General features: G+C 39.8%; 1 protein-coding gene across 3 annotated transcripts in view; it reads left to right on the forward strand.

Annotated features, from left to right (window-relative positions):
- Window positions 1-19,385, forward strand: part of SMARCC1 (SWI/SNF related, matrix associated, actin dependent regulator of chromatin subfamily c member 1) — a 124,839-nt gene that overhangs the window by 61,649 nt on the left and 43,805 nt on the right. For all 3 annotated transcript variants that reach the window (XM_061397641.1, XM_061397642.1, XM_061397643.1), the window contains exons 19-21: window positions 692-751; window positions 7,493-7,751; window positions 8,444-8,605. In XM_061397641.1, coding sequence (XP_061253625.1) covers window positions 692-751; window positions 7,493-7,751; window positions 8,444-8,605 — 481 coding nt within the window. The remainder of the gene's footprint in view (window positions 1-691; window positions 752-7,492; window positions 7,752-8,443; window positions 8,606-19,385) is intronic.

The raw sequence follows: 19,385 nt of genomic DNA on the forward strand, positions 1-19,385 counted from the left end.
ATGGGAAAGACATACCTTCTAAACAAAGCCAAAATCACTATATTAATATTTATAAACATAGACATCAAAACAAGTTGTTTTACCAGAATTAAATAGAGGCATCTCATAATGATAAAGGTATTAATCAAGAGGACACAAGCTCACTTGTAAGTTATCAAAGATTCTAATGAAAAAAGTGATTTGGAGCTTAGGGAGTCACTTGGAGATTTTATTAATCAAGAGATGTTAAATATGAGATATATGAACCTGTTGCAATTGGAGTAAACTATCTGCCAGAGTGCCTTATGTGTGGTACAGTTTGTCCTTAAATCTTGGATAAAGTACAGGCTTCAAGGTATACCAAACATTTGTTTTATGTTTTAATATTATAGTGCATCCATAGTATGTGTTAAAATGCTATGCTGTTGTAGATTCAAAAGGTGTTTTTAAATATCAAAGTAGTAGAAATAAGTAGTGTAAGTGATCCATGTCTAAGTAGTCCATGAGTTCTTGGTAGACAGCAAGAAATCTTTGAAATAAAACAGCCTTTTTCTTGGGGGTTTAAGTTCCTTGCATGTTTTATTCCTGTAATTCAGGGACTTATTTTGGTGGTTTGCAGAAAACAGTCCCTGGAACTTAGAAAGGAGCTCTGCTGAGCTCCATATTCAGCCTTTAGGAATGAGTTAAATCGTTTCTGAACTTTCTCCTTTAGAGTAAAGGTGCTAGTGCTGGAAGAGAATGGACCGAACAGGAGACTCTGCTGCTCTTGGAGGTAAGCACAGTAATGCTGGAGTCCCTTTATTCTTACGGGTGCCAAGTTTCTGTGCCTGGCATTTTAAATACACCTTTGAAATTTATCCTAAAAATAGTAAATCCATGTGGTGAGTTTTAATGGAATATTCTTGGGCTGTTACAGTTTGTATATCACACTGGCTGTGATATACATATAGATAACGTGCTGGCTGTCAGTAGGGGAGATCAAGCTTGGATATGTGTTATTTTGGCACGGGTTGAGTTTTTTTATTTTAAATCTGTTACTAACAAATATTGGAACTTTGCCAAGGTAGTCTAGATTTCTAACTCTTCCTCCATAATTAGAAGATCTAGCAACTCTGGACCCTCGTTTTCACACAGCAATAATTATCTCCTTGGCCTTGGGTAGCAGATGTTCCTTTGAATTGGAGGATTTCTTCATATCCAGTTTTTCTTAACTTAGACCATGTTAGTCATTGTAGATTAATTCCCTAGAGTTTCTATGCATTTGAGCATACAACCTCCGTATCTCCCAAAAGGATTTCAGAAAAGGGACTGAAAATATCTGCCATTGAAAACATTACCTTGTGAATGAAAGGTGAAGACTGTGATGAATCTGTGATTATACACAATATCTCTGTCCATCAGCACGCTGCTTTTTTCAGTTTGCTTATGTCTTTGGAGATTCTTGCAGATCTCTTAATCGTACTCTGAAGGGTAGGAAAAAGAGAATCTCTGGTTTCATATTAACCATTTTCAGAGGAGAACTGTTTGTCTTCAGTTCAGTTCAGTTGCTCAGTCATGTCCGACTTTTTGCTATCCCATGAACCGCAGCATGCTAGGCCTCCCTGTCCGTCACCAACTCCCGGAGTTTACCCAAACTCGTGTCCATTGAGTCGGTGATGCCATCCAACCATCTCATTCTCTGTTGTCCCCATCTCCTCCTGCCCTCAATCTTTCCCAGCATCAGGGTCTTTTCCAATGAGTCAGCTCTTCGCATCAGCTGGCCAAAGTATTGGAGTTTCAGCTTCAACATCAGTCCTACCAATGAACCCCCAGGACTGATCTCCTTTAGGATGGACTGGTTAGATCTCCTTGCAGTCCACAGGACTCTGAAGAGTCTTCTCCAACACCACAGTTCAAAAGCATCAATTCTTCGGTGCTCAGCTTTCTTTATGGTCCAGCTCTCACATCCATACATGACTACTGGAAAAACCATAGCTTTCACTAGATGGACCTGGATTTTCATAATTTGCTTGTCCATTAGGTATATTGTTTTAGTTTATTAGGCAAGTCTGTTACTACCTGGATATGTAGTTAGAAGCAGGAGAAATATTTTAATGGCTTTTTCAGATAATTAGTATTCTTTGATAAAGGCATCTGCCCTGCCACCCCCCCATTTTTTTAAAAACATACTGAAGGTTTGTGGAAATCTTGTATTAAGCAGGTCTGTTGGTGCCATTTTTCCAACAGTATTTGTTCACCTTGTGTCTGTGTCACATTTTGGTACTTCTCAGAATGTTTTAAACTTTTTATTGTTAATTATATATTTCTTACAGTGATCTGTGGTCTTAGATGTTACTATTTCAAAAAGATCATTCACTGAAGGCTCAGATGATGGTTATGGGCTTCCCTGATAGCTCAGCTGGTGAAGAATCCTCCTCCAATACAAGAGACCCAGGTTTGATTCCTGGGTTGGGAAGGTACGCTGGAGAAGGGATAAGGCTACCCACTTCAGTATTCTTGGGCTTCCCTTGTACCTCAGCTGGTAAAGAATCCACCTGCTGGGTTCGATTCCTGGGTTGGAAAGATCCCCTGGAGGAGAGGAAAGCTACCCACGCCAGTATTCTGGCCTGGAGAATTCCATGGACTGTATATAGTTCATGGGGTTGCAAAGAATTGGACATGACTGAGCGACTTTTACTTTCAGGTGATAGCTAGCACTTTTTAGTAGCAAAGTTTGTTTTTTTTTTTTAACTGGATCTTGCACTCAGCTTAAATGATTCTTCCAAATTTAGATCTGATAATTCCATATCACTGCCAAGTGCCTTGCCTATTATACATGAACTAGCTCTGTTTGTCAATATCCTTAGGATTTAAAGATCTATTCTCTGCCTCCTTCCTCAGCCTGTTTTCTCACTGATTTCCAGCTTGTACTTCCATCTTCTATGACTCTCCCAAACTGCTTGTGATTTCCCACAACTAGATCTTTCCTGATATGATCCCCTTAGTAGAAATCACCTGATCTCTGGCTGTCTCCTTAAGAACTCATACCTGGGGATATACTTAATTCAGAAGTTATCTTTGCCCAGAATCCATCACTGAGACTGCTCTCTTTTTTGGTGCCTTGTGTATTACACAACACAACTTTTAGTGTTTAATTTTCTCAAGTTGAAAAGACAAAACTCTTATCTATCTTTATATTTGTAGTGACAAGCCTTGATAATGTCACATAAGAATATAACAGATGTTGGTTGTTGTGGATAAAGTTAATAATTGTAACATGAAATTGTATTTTTTTTAATTAATTTATTTTTGTCTGTTCTAGGTCATTATTGCTGTGGGGGCTTTTCTCTAGTTGTGGCAAGTGGGGGCTACTCTTCATCGCGCTGTTTGAGCTTCTCATTCCAGTGGCTTCTCTTGTTGTGGAGCATGGTCTCTGTGTTGCCAGGGCTTCCGTAGTTGCAGCTCCCAGGCTCTAGAGCACAGGCTTAATAGTTGCGGTGCATACGCTCAGTTGCTCCTTGGCATGTGGGACCTTCCCAGACAAGGGGTCGAGTCCATGTCTCCTGCATTGGCAGGCGGGTTCTTTACCACTGAGCTACCAAGGAAGCACTAGCAACAAATTATTTTAAAATGAAAGTAAGTGCATTTTTTTTTAAGACATAAAGCTATTGCATACTTAGTAGACTATAGCACAGTATGAATATAACTTTTATATGCACTGTAAAAGCCAACATATCTGTGTGACTCGATTTATTGCAGTCCTCACTTTATCACAGTGGTCCAGAATTGAAACTGCAGCATCTCCAAGGTATGCTTGTACAGTATCACATTAAACCTTGACCACTGGTAGTTTCTTAAAGGTTAGTTGGTGTGAAATCAGTTGGTCTCTCCTGTTGAACTAGTAATGGATCTTATACCCATGTATGATTACATAGTGTCTTTCGTTGATAAGTTGGAAAATACTGGTTTTCTGATTTATGCAGATCTTCCAAATGTTGATGCAGTTCATTATACAATATCAAAAAATGCAAATTGATAATATTTGGTACCAATCTCGTTAGGAAGTCTTTTAGAGAGTAGAACCAGCTTTCATGGCAGATGCATGATTTTCGGAATTGTAATTTTTCACTTAATTGTTGGCAACAGACAGTATCAGTTGTTTTCCTTGGAGTGATAATTTTGAGAATCATTGTTTATTTTCGAGAAAGTGTCTGCCAAACATCTGTGTCTGTAAAACTGTGGTGTGTTAGCAATTCGTTCTAGTGACAGTGATACTTGGAGAAGAGAGTGGCTACTTGAAACTCAATCACATGAGTGCTTTTCCTTTAGGTAGTTATGATGCTTCGAGAGTTGGTAGTCTTCCTGTTTGCCTGGCATTTCATAACATCAAATATTGAAAACACATGGGCTAAGATAATTAGATTCAATAAAAATCATTTTTACTATTTCATCCAGGAAACGTTTAAGTTGGTTTATGTGGTTTCTCCAAGTACGTGGTGATGAGGAATTAAATGGCCCTTAAGACGTCTGGTGCCACCTCCTTGCTTCATACTAAGGGGCCAGGGGTTTCCCCCGTTGCTTTTGTACCGTTGTGCACATGTCGACATAACAAGTAGGACAGTAATGTCCTAGTGTTGTTATTTTGATCTCTTGGTTTCTGGGAAGGGGTCTGGTGCTCTGTGAGTTTCCAGACCACACTTAGGGATCCTTTGGGCCTTGTGGTGTCTCATGTATCTGTTTTGCTCTAATTTGACTTTATGAATTGTTCCAACAGTCATGGTTCATGAAAACTTTTAATGGTGTATTAACTCTTCCGTTTTCATTTTTACCACCCTCTTCTACTTTGCTTATTCTCTCTTCGTGTCTGTCTGTATTCAAAAAGATTGGTTCCTTTTGCATTTTTACCACTATTTTCATTTGTTCTTGTCTGTCCTTTAAGTGTCATTGGTATGCAGAGAGCTTCTTTCCTGAACTCCTTTTTCTTTAATTCAGGTCTGTCTTGTCTAGTCATATCTGCTTGTGGGTATTGATTTTACCGTTCTCAGCCCTTGTGGGGAAATGTATGGGAAATGCTTTTGTATTGCTCATATAGAATCTGTGGGCTCTGGGGAGAGATGCAGTTGTGCAGTACTGCCTGAAACAGCATTCTCCTGTCAGTTCTTTTCCTTGCTGCACATTTATACTCAGGAGTTTTCTTCTTTGTGTCCAGTTCTTTGCACCCCCATGGGCTGCAGCACACCAGACCTCCCTGTCCCTCACTATCTCCTGGAGTTTGCCCAAGTTCATGTCCATCGCATCGGTAATGCCATCCAGCCATCTGGTCCTCTGGTGGCCTCTTCTCCTTCTGCCCTCAATCATTCCCAGTATCGGGGACTTTTCCATTGAGTCGGCTGTTCACATCAGATGACCAAAATACTGGAGCTTCAACTTCAGCATCAGTCCTTCCAACGAGTATTCAGGGTTGATTTCTAAGATTGACTGGTTAAGATTAGTGGATAGTAAATAAAGAGTGAGGTCAGAATGGCCGAGCTCCTGTTTACCCTGAACATAGCCAAGAAAGCCACAGATCTCCACACAATAGTGTGTTTTCTCTCCTGCAGCTGGAGGCTTTGCAACCAGTAGATTTTCCATTTAAAACATGCTGTTGAACCAACAGATGTCTGCACTTACACAGAGGAATATAAAAGTCTTCCCAACAGCATTGTTGACTATTCACACCTTCTGTTTTTATCATTTATTTATCGATAATTAATAGCTTAAGAACATGAAGTCAGAGGAAAATTTGTTAATCAGTTTATAACCAAAAACTTCATCAATTTCACCCTGACAAATACATCTGGAAGACTCGTTAGAGTTTATTGTTGTCCATTCTCCCTCCCCCAAATCATACCATTTTATCAGACAAGCATATCACATAGGCAGGCTACTTACTAGGTATCTTCCTGTGTAATTTTATATTACACTTCAGCTTCCAGTTGTCTTGAAGAAAGGCCTTTTTTAAAATTATGGGGTGTTTTCATCTACACTCCTTGGCTTTCAGGATCTTACCGACCAGGGATTGCACCTTTGCCCCTCTCAGTAGAGTCCTAACCACTGTACTGCCAGGGAATTCCCCAGATTTTTTCTTTTTTCTTTTAATGCTTGGAGTCATGGAAAAGTAAGATTCCTTTTCTAATTTAGTTTGGCTACCTGTGATTAAGTTCAGCACATTTTATTTGGTACTGTGTTTCAGGCGCTGTGGCAGACAGATTGAGATGACTAGCCCGTAGTGTCTACAGTTCAGTAATTCAGTTCAGTAATAGTCTAGTGTGTGATAGAAACTGATTGAAACGTGATTAGAGGTATGACGAGCATAAGACATACAGAGGAGTGGCTGTGTAGCTGGCCTGGGTAGATAAGATGTAATGGACAGCTTCCTGGAGTAGGGTGCTAGTATTGGTTCTGGTTCATGATATTTCTAGTACAGAACAAACTGGACATACACACAATACTTAGGATGTGGGATCTGGGTATTCCCGGAACATTAAAGAGTATGATTTAATTCCTTAACATAATGGTGAGAACTGAAATAGTTTTAGGCAGGCAAGAGACAGTCTCCTGTGTCATACATCCAGCAACAGGAAGAAGGCTGGATTGAAGGGTAGAGACAGGCGAGTCTAAGAATCCAGGTAAGCGGTGGTGAAGGCCCCAGTGATGGCCGGAGGTGGTGGTGTATAGTGTAAATGTCTGCTGATGCCTTTTTTCTGCTTGTCACCCTTTTCCTTCCTGGACGCCTGTCGCCATTTTGTTTTGAAAACCTCTCTTCATTCTGCCTCTCTCATGTAATGCTTCTGTTGGTGCTCAGGCACAGAACTTCACTGCTGCTCGCCTTGTGCTTTTCTGGATGCTGATGGTGGCTTGAATTCTGCATATCTATTCCTTAGCTTTATTCTGGGAAAAAAACTTCCTGAACTTTTCTCTGGCTAAAGGAAAATGAACAAAGAAAAAAGCTTAAAAGTAAGCTCATCTGAAAAGGTTATGCTGGAAAGTATTAAGACAGTCTCTCCTGGATTTTGCTCAAACATGACCTTTGAGTTGGTAATGCCACCTAACCATCTCATCCTTTGTCGTCCCTTTCTCCTCCTGCTCTCAGTCTTTCCTAGCATCAGGATCTTTTCCAATGAGTCGGCTGTCATATCAGGTGACCAGAGTATTGGAGCTTCAGCTTCAGCTTCTATCTGTCCAGTGGATATTCAGGGTTCATTTTCTTTAGGATTGACTGTTTTGATCTCTGTGCAGTCCAGGGGACTCTCAGGAGTCTTCTCCAGCACCATAATTCTTTGTAATATACATGCCTTTTTTTTTGTTTTTTTCTTGACTGAGAATTTAACATAATAAGGAAAGCAATCAGATCTACCTGCTATGAACAGTATAACTATTTTCATTACTTTTTTTAATTTAAAGCCCATCTAAAGAATAGTCACAGGTTGCTGATGTCATTAAGTATTACTTCCTTGTTATTTGTTATTAAAGCTCCTGTTTTTTTCCATCACAGGCTCTGGAGATGTATAAGGATGATTGGAACAAAGTGTCAGAGCACGTTGGAAGTCGCACTCAGGATGAATGCATCCTTCACTTCTTGAGGCTTCCCATTGAGGACCCATACCTTGAGAATTCTGACGCTTCCCTGGGGCCCCTGGCCTACCAGCCTGTCCCCTTCAGTCAGTCAGGAAACCCAGTCATGAGCACTGTTGCTTTCTTGGCATCTGTGGTGGATCCTCGTGTGGCGTCTGCTGCAGCCAAAGCAGCTTTGGGTATGGACTTTCTTACGCTGTCTTGTGAGCGTAACCGTTTCAGATCATGGTTTCATGCTTTCTTTCATGATAGTTTTATCTCAGATTTAGGTGTTATCAGCTTGCAGTTTTATGTATTACCCCTTAAGGATAGTAGATTATGTTTTTTAAATAAAGCAGTTAACATACAACATTTTTCAAACTATGAGCATTTTTTAAGAATTTAGAGGGACAAAACAGTGGGTTTTAATGGTATTTTGTGATTCATATGGATTTTTATGTAATTGGCAAAAAGTTATTTAACACTCTTGGGTTGCATGAATTCTAACTAGAATTTTCTCACACTATAGAATTCTTTCTTGACATTCTGGTTGTTTCATCCTTACTGTTTTCTTGATTAAAATCCAAACAGCAGAGTTAGATGAATTTTGGACAGCAGTTTTGATTGTTACTGATAGATATTTAAAGATCATAATCTCTTGTTATATAGTAAGACTGACGTGTAGGGTAAGACATAAGAGTCATGGAATTGCTTCACTGTACACGTTTATCAACTTTGGCCTTCTTGACTTCCTGGGATAGATCAGATTGAGTCTCAAGAAAGGTCACTAGGTTACACACGACACACTAGTGTTGTGTCAGATTTCCTAGTTTACACTGAAGCAAATATTCACGGGACACCAGATCACTGTTCCATTTTTATTCTTACACAGAGGAGTTTTCTCGGGTCCGGGAGGAGGTGCCCCTGGAATTGGTGGAGGCTCATGTCAAGAAAGTTCAAGAAGCAGCCCGAGCCTCCGGAAAGGTGGATCCCACCTACGGCCTGGAGAGCAGCTGCATTGCAGGCACGGGGCCAGATGAGCCAGAGAAGCTGGGTGAGTCCCTGCTGCCCCCAAGGACACGGTTAATAGTGGTTGTGTTTTTCTGTCAGCTTGCTAGAATACTTGGGTTCGCTTGCACTTAAAATTGGCTCCAATGATCAGTACAAACTTAGGCCTTAAAAAAATTTATGTGTGACTTTGTTAATCTCTTCCTTTTGTGATAGAATTTTTAAAAATTGTCTCCTGTTAATAAATCACAGTTGTGAGGTATTTGATGCCTGTTTTTAAATCTAGGTTTTGAGTGTATAGACCTAAGAATTCCAAACGGACTTTTGTGGTTTTAATTTATATATTGCTGAGTAGACTGTTGTTTTTGGTTATTTTTAAATTGAAATAAACTTCATGTGAAATTCTTCATTTTATTCACTTTAAATGTATATTATCCAGTGGCTTCTAGTAAATTCCCTGTGTTGTGCATTCATCACCACTATCTAATTCCAGGACATTTTCCTCACCCCAGAAGAAATCCCATATCAATTAAGCAGTGACTTCCCATTCTTTCTCTCCTCAGCTCTGGTACCATTAATCTGCTTTCTGTCTCCATGGATTTGCCTATTCTGAACATTTCTTATAAATGGAAGCATGCCATTGTAGCCTTTTGTGTGACTTCTTTCATGTAGCGTAATGCTTTTGAAGTTCATTCATGTTGTCATGTTGTAGTGTAATTCAGTACTTCGTGTCTTTCTGTGCTCGATAATACTCTTGGGTGGATATACCACATTTTACTAATCCACTAATCAGTTCATGGCTGTTTGGTTTGTTTGTGCTTTTTATTCATTTGAATAAAGCTGTTATGAACATTCATGTACATAACGTTTTCTGCTTCTTGGGTGCCTAGGAGTGGAATTGCTGATCTTGTCAGATTGTATAATTAACTTTTTGGGGCTCTACTCAGTTGTTTGCACCGTGGTGTTACCTTTTTTTTTCCCCCACTAGCAATGTATAAGGTTTCTAATTTCTTCGCGTTCTCACATAAATACTTGTAGTTTTCTGAGGACCCTCCATACTGTTTTATGAAGTGGCTATACTTAAATGTTTTTTGACTACTGATTCAAAATCTGTTTACTTGCTATAGGAAATTATTCTCTTTCTTTTTGGGATAGTTTTGGTAGTGTGTGTTTTTGTAGGAATTTTTAAGATTATCTGGTTTGTTTGCCATGCATGCAAAAAAAAAAAAAAAAAAAATCATAAAACCAGAACTAGAAACAACTCGGATGTCCATCAACTGAATGGATAAGCAAAATGCGGTATTCAGTGGAATATTATTGGACTGTAAAATGGAATGAAGTATTAAACATATTCTGTATCGTGGAGGTACCTTGTAAACATTATGGTAGGTGAGAGAAGCCAGTGAAAACAGACAGTATATTATGTAATTGCAATTATATGAAATGTTCCAAATAGGTAAATATGTGGAGACAGTCGGGGCTTCCCTGATGGCTCAGTGGTTAAGAAGGAAACACGGGTTTGATCCCTGGGACCAGAAGATTCCCTGGAGAAGGAAATGGCAACCCACTTCTCAAATGAGAAGTGTTCCTATTCTACACTAAAGTAAAAACCCTGTTTTATATATAGTTATCAGTCGTGTATTTCCAATGTTTTTTACATTGTTCATTAATTTTTTCATTCATTGTGAAACAATTTCTGATGAATAACTCAAGCTAAATATTTATTGCTGTCATCTTTTCTACTAGTCCTGTCATTGTCTTAGTTATATGAAATTTATATAATCTGTGCTTCAGCTGCAGTGGCTTTCTTTTGTCTTTTTTATTTATTCTTACAGAATAAAGATAATATAAAGTTAAAATTTAAATTGTCAGCCAGTACTCCACAGATGATACCATTTGGACTCCTGGTGCTCTGTTGTAGGTGGTTTGAGTAGATGCTAGTAAGGTCTCTTCTAGCCTCAAACCTCACAGTTTCCGAGAGTTACCATAGGACCTACCCCTGTTGTTTTCTCTGCTTTTTTTAAAGTATCAATCTAGCAGCTTTTTTTTGCAAATATGAAAACAGATTTTCAGATTCATGAAACCTCTCAATCCAGCCCTAAGAACACATTATTGACCTAATTGTTCTTAATATTGGTTACTAATCCAGAGTACCAAGGCTTTGAATTAAAAAGTAATTTACAGTATCCACAGTATTTCTGAGTTTGAAAACACACTATTTTCTTTTCTCTTAGATGGAGACAGAAATTAGCAAGCCAGACCATGTCTCTGTTGCTTTTTGTTGATTCTACACCATGTGGCAGTGCCCAGTTCAGGCCAGGAAAACCTGGGTCTATTGAATGTCTGGGAAAGGTCTTACTTTGCTCAACATTTTTTGTGTGTTTTTGGTTCATTTGTAGGGTCTTTTGGTTCCCTGTGGTCATGGAATTGAAAAGGGTTGGCAAAGCCTTCTTATTTGATTCAAAAAGTGTTTCTGTACTTTGCGGTATCTGAGACATGCTTTTACATATAAATTTGTTTAAAATTTTTTGGTAGATAATATCATAAAGCATTAGTGGTTGAGAAACAGCTTGCAAAGTTGGCCATTTCTGGTTTAGTGGGATTTAAAAGAGGACTTCTCCCCCACACCTCCCCCCAAAATCAACCAACCTTAGTCTTGTGAGGCTAGATTTTTCTGATTCATTAGTGAACGTACGGTTTCTACAGTGTACAAAGCTTGAATCAGACTGCTGCAGGAAGCACTGGAGACTCCACAGGGTGATTCTTTGACATGAACAGTAAGCTTCACTCATAGTACCTGGAGGTAGTCTTGCCAGCCAAACTTTTTGAAGTGCAGTGTGTACTCACTGGTTGCAGCAGCAGAATTTGGGTCCTTTTACCATTTAGTAAGACCCTGATGCTGGGAAGGACTGAGGGCAGGAGGAGAAGGGGATGACAGAGGATGAGATGGTTGGATGGTATAACAGATTGGACATGAGTTTGAGCAAACTCAGGGATATATATAGTGAAGGACAGGGAAGCCTGGCGTGCTACAGTTCATCCAATCACAAAGAGTCAGACACGACTGAGTGACTGAACAACAATAGCCACCATTTAATAAGGGTTAGGGAAAGAACCAGGATAATGTGAATATTTCTAAATGAGTCATGAACAGAATTCTATAACTAATGCTGGCTTATTACAGCTAAAGTGATTTATCTTGGGCTGTGACTGAAGAAATTACAAAACAGCAAGTGGTGCTCCCTGTAGAACTGACTCAGCAAAGTTGTAGTGGGGAATCAATAGTATGCTTCCTATCTTTCTGAACCACATTCCAAGTTCAGAGTTCAAAGAAAGGAAGAATCAAGTGTACATTTAAACTTACCCTTTATATAACAAAATAGTGCTTTATACATAGCACTTTGAAAATAGAATGACGTAGGTTTTCCTTATCAAGATAATATCATGCTTGGGTGGTAGATTAATTATACTTTTTATTGTGATACTTAATTTGCAGTTGCAGTAATGTGAATTGATGATGATGAAACAATACGGGGAAAAATGTTTCCTTATGAAATATAAGACTTTGGATTTCTCTCATTAGCTTATCTTTTTTTTTTATTTGTTTTTATTTTTGACTGCCCTGGGTCTTTGTTGCTTTGCACAGGCTTTCTCTAGCTGTGGCACACAGGGGCTACTCTCTACTTGCAGTGCGCACGCTTCTCACTGCACTGGCTTCTCTTGTGGAAAGGCTCCGGGTGCACCAGCTTCAGTAGTTACAACATGGGGCTCATGACTGAGTAGTCTCCGCTCGCAGGCTCTAGAGCACAGGCTCAAATAGTTGTGGTTCATGGACTTAGTTACACCACAGCATGTGGAATCCCTCAATCAGGGATTGAACTCGTGTCCCCTGAATTAGGGGGTGAATTCTTATCCACTGTGCCACAGGACACTCCCTTATCTAACTGTTTATTGTGAATTGCAAGGGAGTATTTGGTGAAATAAAAGTTAAGATAAATGAACACTAGGTCTGGAACACCGTATTTTTCATTTATTATGTGAATTTCATTTGTTACGGTTTCTCATGAGAATTATTTAGTAAAGAAGTGTCAGCTTAGGATTTTGCTCAGTTTATCCTCTTTAACACTCTAGTCATTGATTAGTATCTACTGATTTTTTTTTTTTTGTATGGGTTTGTATGGGTTTTTGTTTGACCAGAGACCATTCTGGGAATAGAAAAAATGATATTGATATTTGAGACCTTTTTTATTTAATCTAAAAATATATGAGATTTTATTTGCTTGTGGGAAAGATGGGAGAAGTTAAGACAAAAGAAATGGAAAGAAATTTTAAACATTGTTTGGAAGTCACTATAAACCAACATTTCTTTCTGAGCACCCATATTTTTTACACATTACATAGGGTTGTTTTTTAAAAAAATATTTTTGTTTTTATTTATTTCACTGCAATGGGTGGGTCTTAGTTGTGGCACGTGTGGTCTAGTTCCCCTTCCAGGAATCAACCCAGGCCCCCTGCAGTGGGAGTGCAGAGTCCTGGCCCCTGGACCACCAGGGAAATTCCTATATAGGGACTCTCTGGTCATTTGCGATTCTTTTCAGAACAACCCTTTGGAGAAAGTGCCATGGTTTTTATATAGGAGCGAAGGAACTGAGGTGTTGGCAGATGACATTGGCATGCTTGTAAGAGTGGACTAAAATTTGAACCTAAATATCTCTGACCCTTCCTTCTTTCCTCAGCTTCTTTCCTCTGTAAACTATATAGGTATGTTTGTGTATTTTCATTCATTGAACAGGGATCATTAAAAGCCTAATGGCTCCATTGTATGTTTTGCCTTATATAGTGTAAATAGAAAATACAATACAATATTGGCAAATACAATAGAAAAAGACCCAGGCCCTCCTGAACACCCAGGCTCTACAGAAGGAGTCAGGCAAATGTACTGGGAAGAGTTGAGTTCACTTCACTCACTCAGTCACGTCTGCCTCTTTGCGACCCCTTGGACTGCAGCACACCAGGCCTCCCTGTCCATCTCCAACTTCCGGAGTTTACTCAAACTCATGTCCATTGAGTCAGTGATGCCCTCCAACCATCTCATCCTCTGTCGTCCCCTTCTCCTACCGCCTTCAATCTTTCCCAGCATCAGGGTCTTTTCCAATGAGCCAGCTCTTTGCATCAGGTGGCCAAAGTATTGGAGTTTCAGCTTCAATATCTGTCCTTCCAATGAACACCCAGGACTGATCTCCTTTAGGATGGACTGGCTGGATCTCCTTGCAGTCCAGGGGACTCTCAAGAGTCTTCTCCAACACCACAGTTCAAAAGCATCAATTCTTCGGCGCTCAGCCTTCTTTATAGTGCAGCTCTGACATCCATACATGACTCCTGGGAAGAGTGGCTGTGGGTGATTCATCTATACTGAAGTAAGTGTTAAGAAACACACAGAAAAATTCAGTCAGTGTGATTCAGTGTATGAGCCTAAAACATAAGCATTCTTGGATGTGAGATCAGTTTTAAGCTAGACTCTAGCTGCCCCCCCCGCCCCACTGCCTTTTTCACTCAGAGATAAATGAGACTGTAAATATGTTGTGTTATCATGGCGTCTCATTGTGTTCTAGGTGTCGGAGTACTGGTAAACAAATTCGTCCAAAATTCCTGCCCTAGTGGACTTTTATTTTAGATGTGGAAGATGGAATTAGGATGTATAAATTAATTGTAAATACATAGAGTGTGTGGGCCGGTTCCTGGCATCATGAAAATCAGAGCAGGGACTCATCGATAAGAGTGAGGTGTGGGGAATTGCAATTTTAAATGGTTAGCGGAATGACTGTCTCACCATGTAAGTGACATTCGAGCAAGGATACAAGTGGAAGGTGAGGAAGGGAGCTGTGTAGACATCCAAGATCAGAGGGTTCAAGGCATGGGGTGCAGCCAGCATATAGGCCTCTGGACAGGAGCTGCCTGCTATATGGAGGAATAGCAAGAAGAATCACAGACAGGTAGCTGTATTGCAGGGAAGAGGAGGTCAGGGGAGACTATGAGGGTCCTTGTGGGCCTTTGTAACAGTTTAACGTTTACTTGGAGGTGGAGCCAAAGGAGGGATTTGAGCAGAAGAGTGTCAGGGTGTAACCTGTGTTTTAATGTTTTATTCTGTTAGGTTGAGAATAGACCCCATCTAGGAATTGTTAAATTGATGTATTTTTGTAATAACTATGTACTGTGTTTGAATATTAAATTTTTTTTTATTTTTATCACCACGCCTTTTATTAAAGAACTTCATTTTTTTTTTTTAATTTGACCTGGAAAGGAAACAGAATTGCCTTTTTGATCATCTGTTTATTTGTGGCCAAGCATACTGAAAAGTTGATAGGATAGCACAGTGGAGTCTCCTGTGCCTACCAGGTAGGTTCAGCTTTGCCATTTTAATCGATTTAGGCATCTAAAGAAACGATTTTTATTTTATTATCTTTGTGAATTATTTCAAAGTAAGTTGTATACCTCATGATTCTTTTCATCCCCACTAAGTAACTCAGCAAGTGTCTCCTAAGAATAAGGACATTTTCCTAAATAAATATCATAATACAGTGACTCTTAGTCACTTAAGGTCATCAGCCCTTCCCCTTAGGGTGTTGGAATGTGCATGTATATTCAGGGGCCAGGCAGGAGTCTGTTAAATACATATTATTGTACCCTCCATTTGTATTGCCTAATCTGAAGGCAAATAGATGTGGAAACAGTGGATGACTTTATTTTTCTGGGCTCCAAAATCACTACAGATGGTGATTGCGGCCATGAAATTAAAAGACGCTTACTCCTTGGAAGGAAAGTTATGACCAACCTAGACAGCATGTTGAGAAGCAGAGACATTACTTTGCCAACAAAGGTCTGTCTAGTCGAGGCTGTGGTTTTTCCAGTGGTCATGTATGGATGTGAAAGTTGGACTATAAAGAAAGCTGAGCACCGAAGAATTGATGCTTTTGAACTGTGGTGTTGGAGAAGACTCTTGAGAGTCCCCTGGACTGCAAGGAGATCCAACCAGTCCATCCTAAAGGAGATCAGTCCTGGGTGTTCATTGGAAGGATTGATGTTGAAGCTGAAACTCCAATACTTTGGCCACCTGATGCGAAGAGCTGATTCATTTGAAAAGACCCTGATGCTGGGAAAGATTGAGGGCAAGGGGAGAAGGGGATGACAGAGGGTGAGATGGTTGGATGGCATCACCGGCTCAACGGACATGGGTTTGGGTGGACTCCGGTAGTTGGTGATGGACAGGGAGGCCTAGCGAGCTGCGGTTCATGGGGTCGCAAAGAGTCAGACACGACTGAGCGACTGAACTGAATCTGAAGTATGGGTTTTACTTTATTTTATTGTTTTGCATGCTGAGTAGATTCACTGTCTATCTTAATTCTGGTTTAGAGAAATTTGAAAGATTAAGTTCATTGATGCTTTTCCTTATTATTGACTATGCTTTTAGGGAACTTGAATCACAGATATTATTATATATAGAATGTTCAGAGAAGATTCTTTTATATCAATGAGTGAATTATCCCCTGAGCTCCTGAATGCCTTGTGGAATAATGAACTCAAGGAGTGTATCTTGAGCCATTTGTCACAGCTCTGTGTAGAAGAACCCAACTCATTATTCCTAGTTTATGAGAAGGTTAAGAACTAGTCTGTAGTCCATCAGGAGATGAAGAGCATCCTGATAATAATAATGTTGAAAAGGTCACTTTCTAGGAACATAAAGCCCAGAAGTGACTATTAAGATTCTTAACCGCAGATACTGTTTATAGCATATAAATAGCCTCATTCTTCTCACCCTGAGGATTCCCATAACATCTTTAAAATCAGGCCCTTCTAAAACACCAGTGTGTGAGACCATGCTAGGCTCGTGAACCTAAGGAAACAGGGATCAGTATTTGATCTTCAGGCTGCGTCATGTGGAGTGGACTTCTCTGTTCTCTTTGTCACTGTTATATTTTAAGGGCTCTTTCAGATCTGTATTAAGAGGCATTGAAATAGAGATTCAGATTTTTGAGCAGCTCAGAATTGGATATTTAACCTCTAAGGACTATCCAGGATTTAAGTGACTTACCTAATGACTCACTCAGTAGATGATAGGACAAGAATTTTTAGGAAGAAATTGCCTTCATGTATATAATTGTCTGCTTTTAGGTGACTTGTAGAAATCAGATCAGATATTATGCTTAGTTGATATAGCTCTCTTGCTATGGGGCAGTTATGTAGGACAGGTAATACTAATAATTGGGGCTATATTTTATGATGAGTTACATAAACATAGAAAAATAATTCATTATTGGAGGATTGGAGATAGAATGAAGTATAATATTGTTCAAGGAGGACTACAAAGGAAGTGCTATAAGAAGGAACACACCGGGTTGTGTAATTTTAGATTAAAGAAGACTTCACAAAGAAAGTGGAATTTGAACTGAGTGTTGAAAAAGAGGTTTAGAATGTCACTGAGCCAGCTTGGAGCAAGTATAATTTTCTATTCTGTAGAACAACATGAACAAAGACCCAGAGGTGGAAATGGAAGGTTGTTTAAAAGGTGAGAAGTAAACCAGGTTGGCCATAATACAAAATTCAAATAAGGATGTAGAAAGAGAATAGCATGCAGAAGCTGGAGTGAGGTTATAGAGAATGATACAGGCTCATGAGCTTGCTTGGACGGTATTGCCAGCTTTATGGAATGTTTGGACTTTAATACAGGGAATGACCTGATTATTCTCCCAGAAGTGTTCCTACTGTGAGTTCCTACCATAGGCCTCTTTTTCCCCCTTCCCTGGGAAGACAAAAGTTACTGGAATCACATTTCTAAAATTTTCTGATCTCAGGACTTCTTTGACCATTTAAAAATATCAAGGAACCCCAAATGCTTCCATTTATCTGGATTATATCATTGATTTTTTTTTTTACTATATTAAAATTGAAACTGGGAAAGTTTTTAAAACAAAATGATACATAGGTGCACATTTCTATGACTACCTTCATCGTGTAGCATCTGGAAAGTCATATTCCACACTTAGATGAGAGTGAAAAGGGAAGTAACATCTTGTGTTGCTGTGTAAATAGTTTTGACCTTGGGAACTCCCAGGGTACCTGGACCACATGTTGTGAATCAGTCACTGAATTAAATAATCTTGTACTTGAATATTCATGGTGGGAGAGGGGACATTATTATAAAAAGAAAAACAGTTATAAGTAGAGGCCATGTGGAGGAAGCACAGTTACTAATACTTCAGTCAGTTAGGGAAGGCTTCACAAAGGAAATGACCTTGTAAACAATAATGAAAAAGGAAGGAGTGAACACCTAGCATATTTTAAAAATAACGCAAGAAATCTGTGGGGAGCAGAGTTCCTGGTCAAGTGTAGCCGTGGAGGTGTGCGACTGGTTTTGAAAGGCTTTTACCTCATAGACTTTACCTTGTAGAGAAGAGGACCAGAGTCTCTGTAGAAGTAGCATTGTTCTGTCTGTTCTAGAAAGTGACTGTTGACAGTTTACAGATGATGTGTAAGAATGTTCTCAATAAGTAAACGTCATTCTTTTCCAAGGAGAATCATGACTTAGTTATTTATAACATACTTTATTAAAGGCAGGTATTTTGCAAGCATTTAATTCTTTCCTCAAAGCTAACTTTTCCAGTTCCCTCAAGACTTTAGGAAATGGTTTCTTTATCTCTCCTCATTTTGGTTTTGTTAAGCATATTGTTTATGGGCTTCCCTGGTGGCTCAGCAGTCAGCCTGCAATTCAGGAAACCTGGGTTTCATCCCTGGGTCAGATAGATCCCCTGGAGGAGGGTATGGCAACCCACTCCAGTATTCTTGCCTGGAGAATACCGTGGACAGAGGCCTGGCGGCCTATAGTCCATGGAGTTGCAAAGAGTCAGACACGACTGAAGCGACTGAACATGCATGCGTTGGTGGCCCAGATGGTGAAGAATCTGCCTGCAGTGCAGGAGACCCGAGTTCTATTCCTGGGTCTGGAAGATCCCCTGGAAGAGAAAATGGCTGCCCAGTCCAGTATTCTTGCCTGGAAAATCCCATGGAGAGAGGAGCCTGGTGGGCTACAGTCCATGGGGTTGCAGAAAGTCGGACACATCTAAGCGACTAACACTTTCACTTTCAAGCATATTATTACTAGACCAAAAAGTACACCTTGTGGAAGCTGGGAGAAAGGGGTAGTGACTGGGGATGAAATTGTCCTGGACTAGTGAATGAGACCATTTCTCTGAAGATGTTCTTATGGATGCTGGCTAATTTGCTTCTCACCCTTGGTTGAGGTTTATTCAGAAGTTAAGGAGGTATGTGTGTGTTAGTCACTCAGTCTTGTCTGACTCTTTGTGATCCCACGGACTGTAGCCTTTCAGGCTTCTCTGTCCATGAAATTTTCCAGGCAAGAATACTGAAGTGGGTTGCCATTTCCTCCTCCAGGGGATCTTCCTAACTGATCGATCCTGGGTCTCCTGCATTGTAGGCAGATTCTTTACTGTCTGAGCCACCAGGGAAGCTCGGTGGAGGTACAGTAGTTATCTATTGGTGCAAAACAAATTACCACAAAATTAGTGGCTTAAAACACAGTACATTTATTACCTCCTAGTTGCTGTGAGTCAGAAGTCTATGCATAGCCTAACTTGTCCTCTGCTGAGGATCTCAAAAGGCAACAATCAAGTTGATGGAGGAGCTACATTCTCATCTGGAGGCTTGACTGTTGAAGAATCCATCCCCAGGCTCACTCTTGTTCTCAGAATTAATTTACTTACGGCTGTAGAACTGAAAGCCTTGGTTTCTTGCTGGCTGTCAGCTGGAAGCTT

This window comes from Bos javanicus, chromosome 22, assembly GCF_032452875.1.
Source record: "Bos javanicus breed banteng chromosome 22, ARS-OSU_banteng_1.0, whole genome shotgun sequence".
Classification (NCBI taxonomy): Eukaryota; Metazoa; Chordata; class Mammalia; order Artiodactyla; family Bovidae; genus Bos; species Bos javanicus.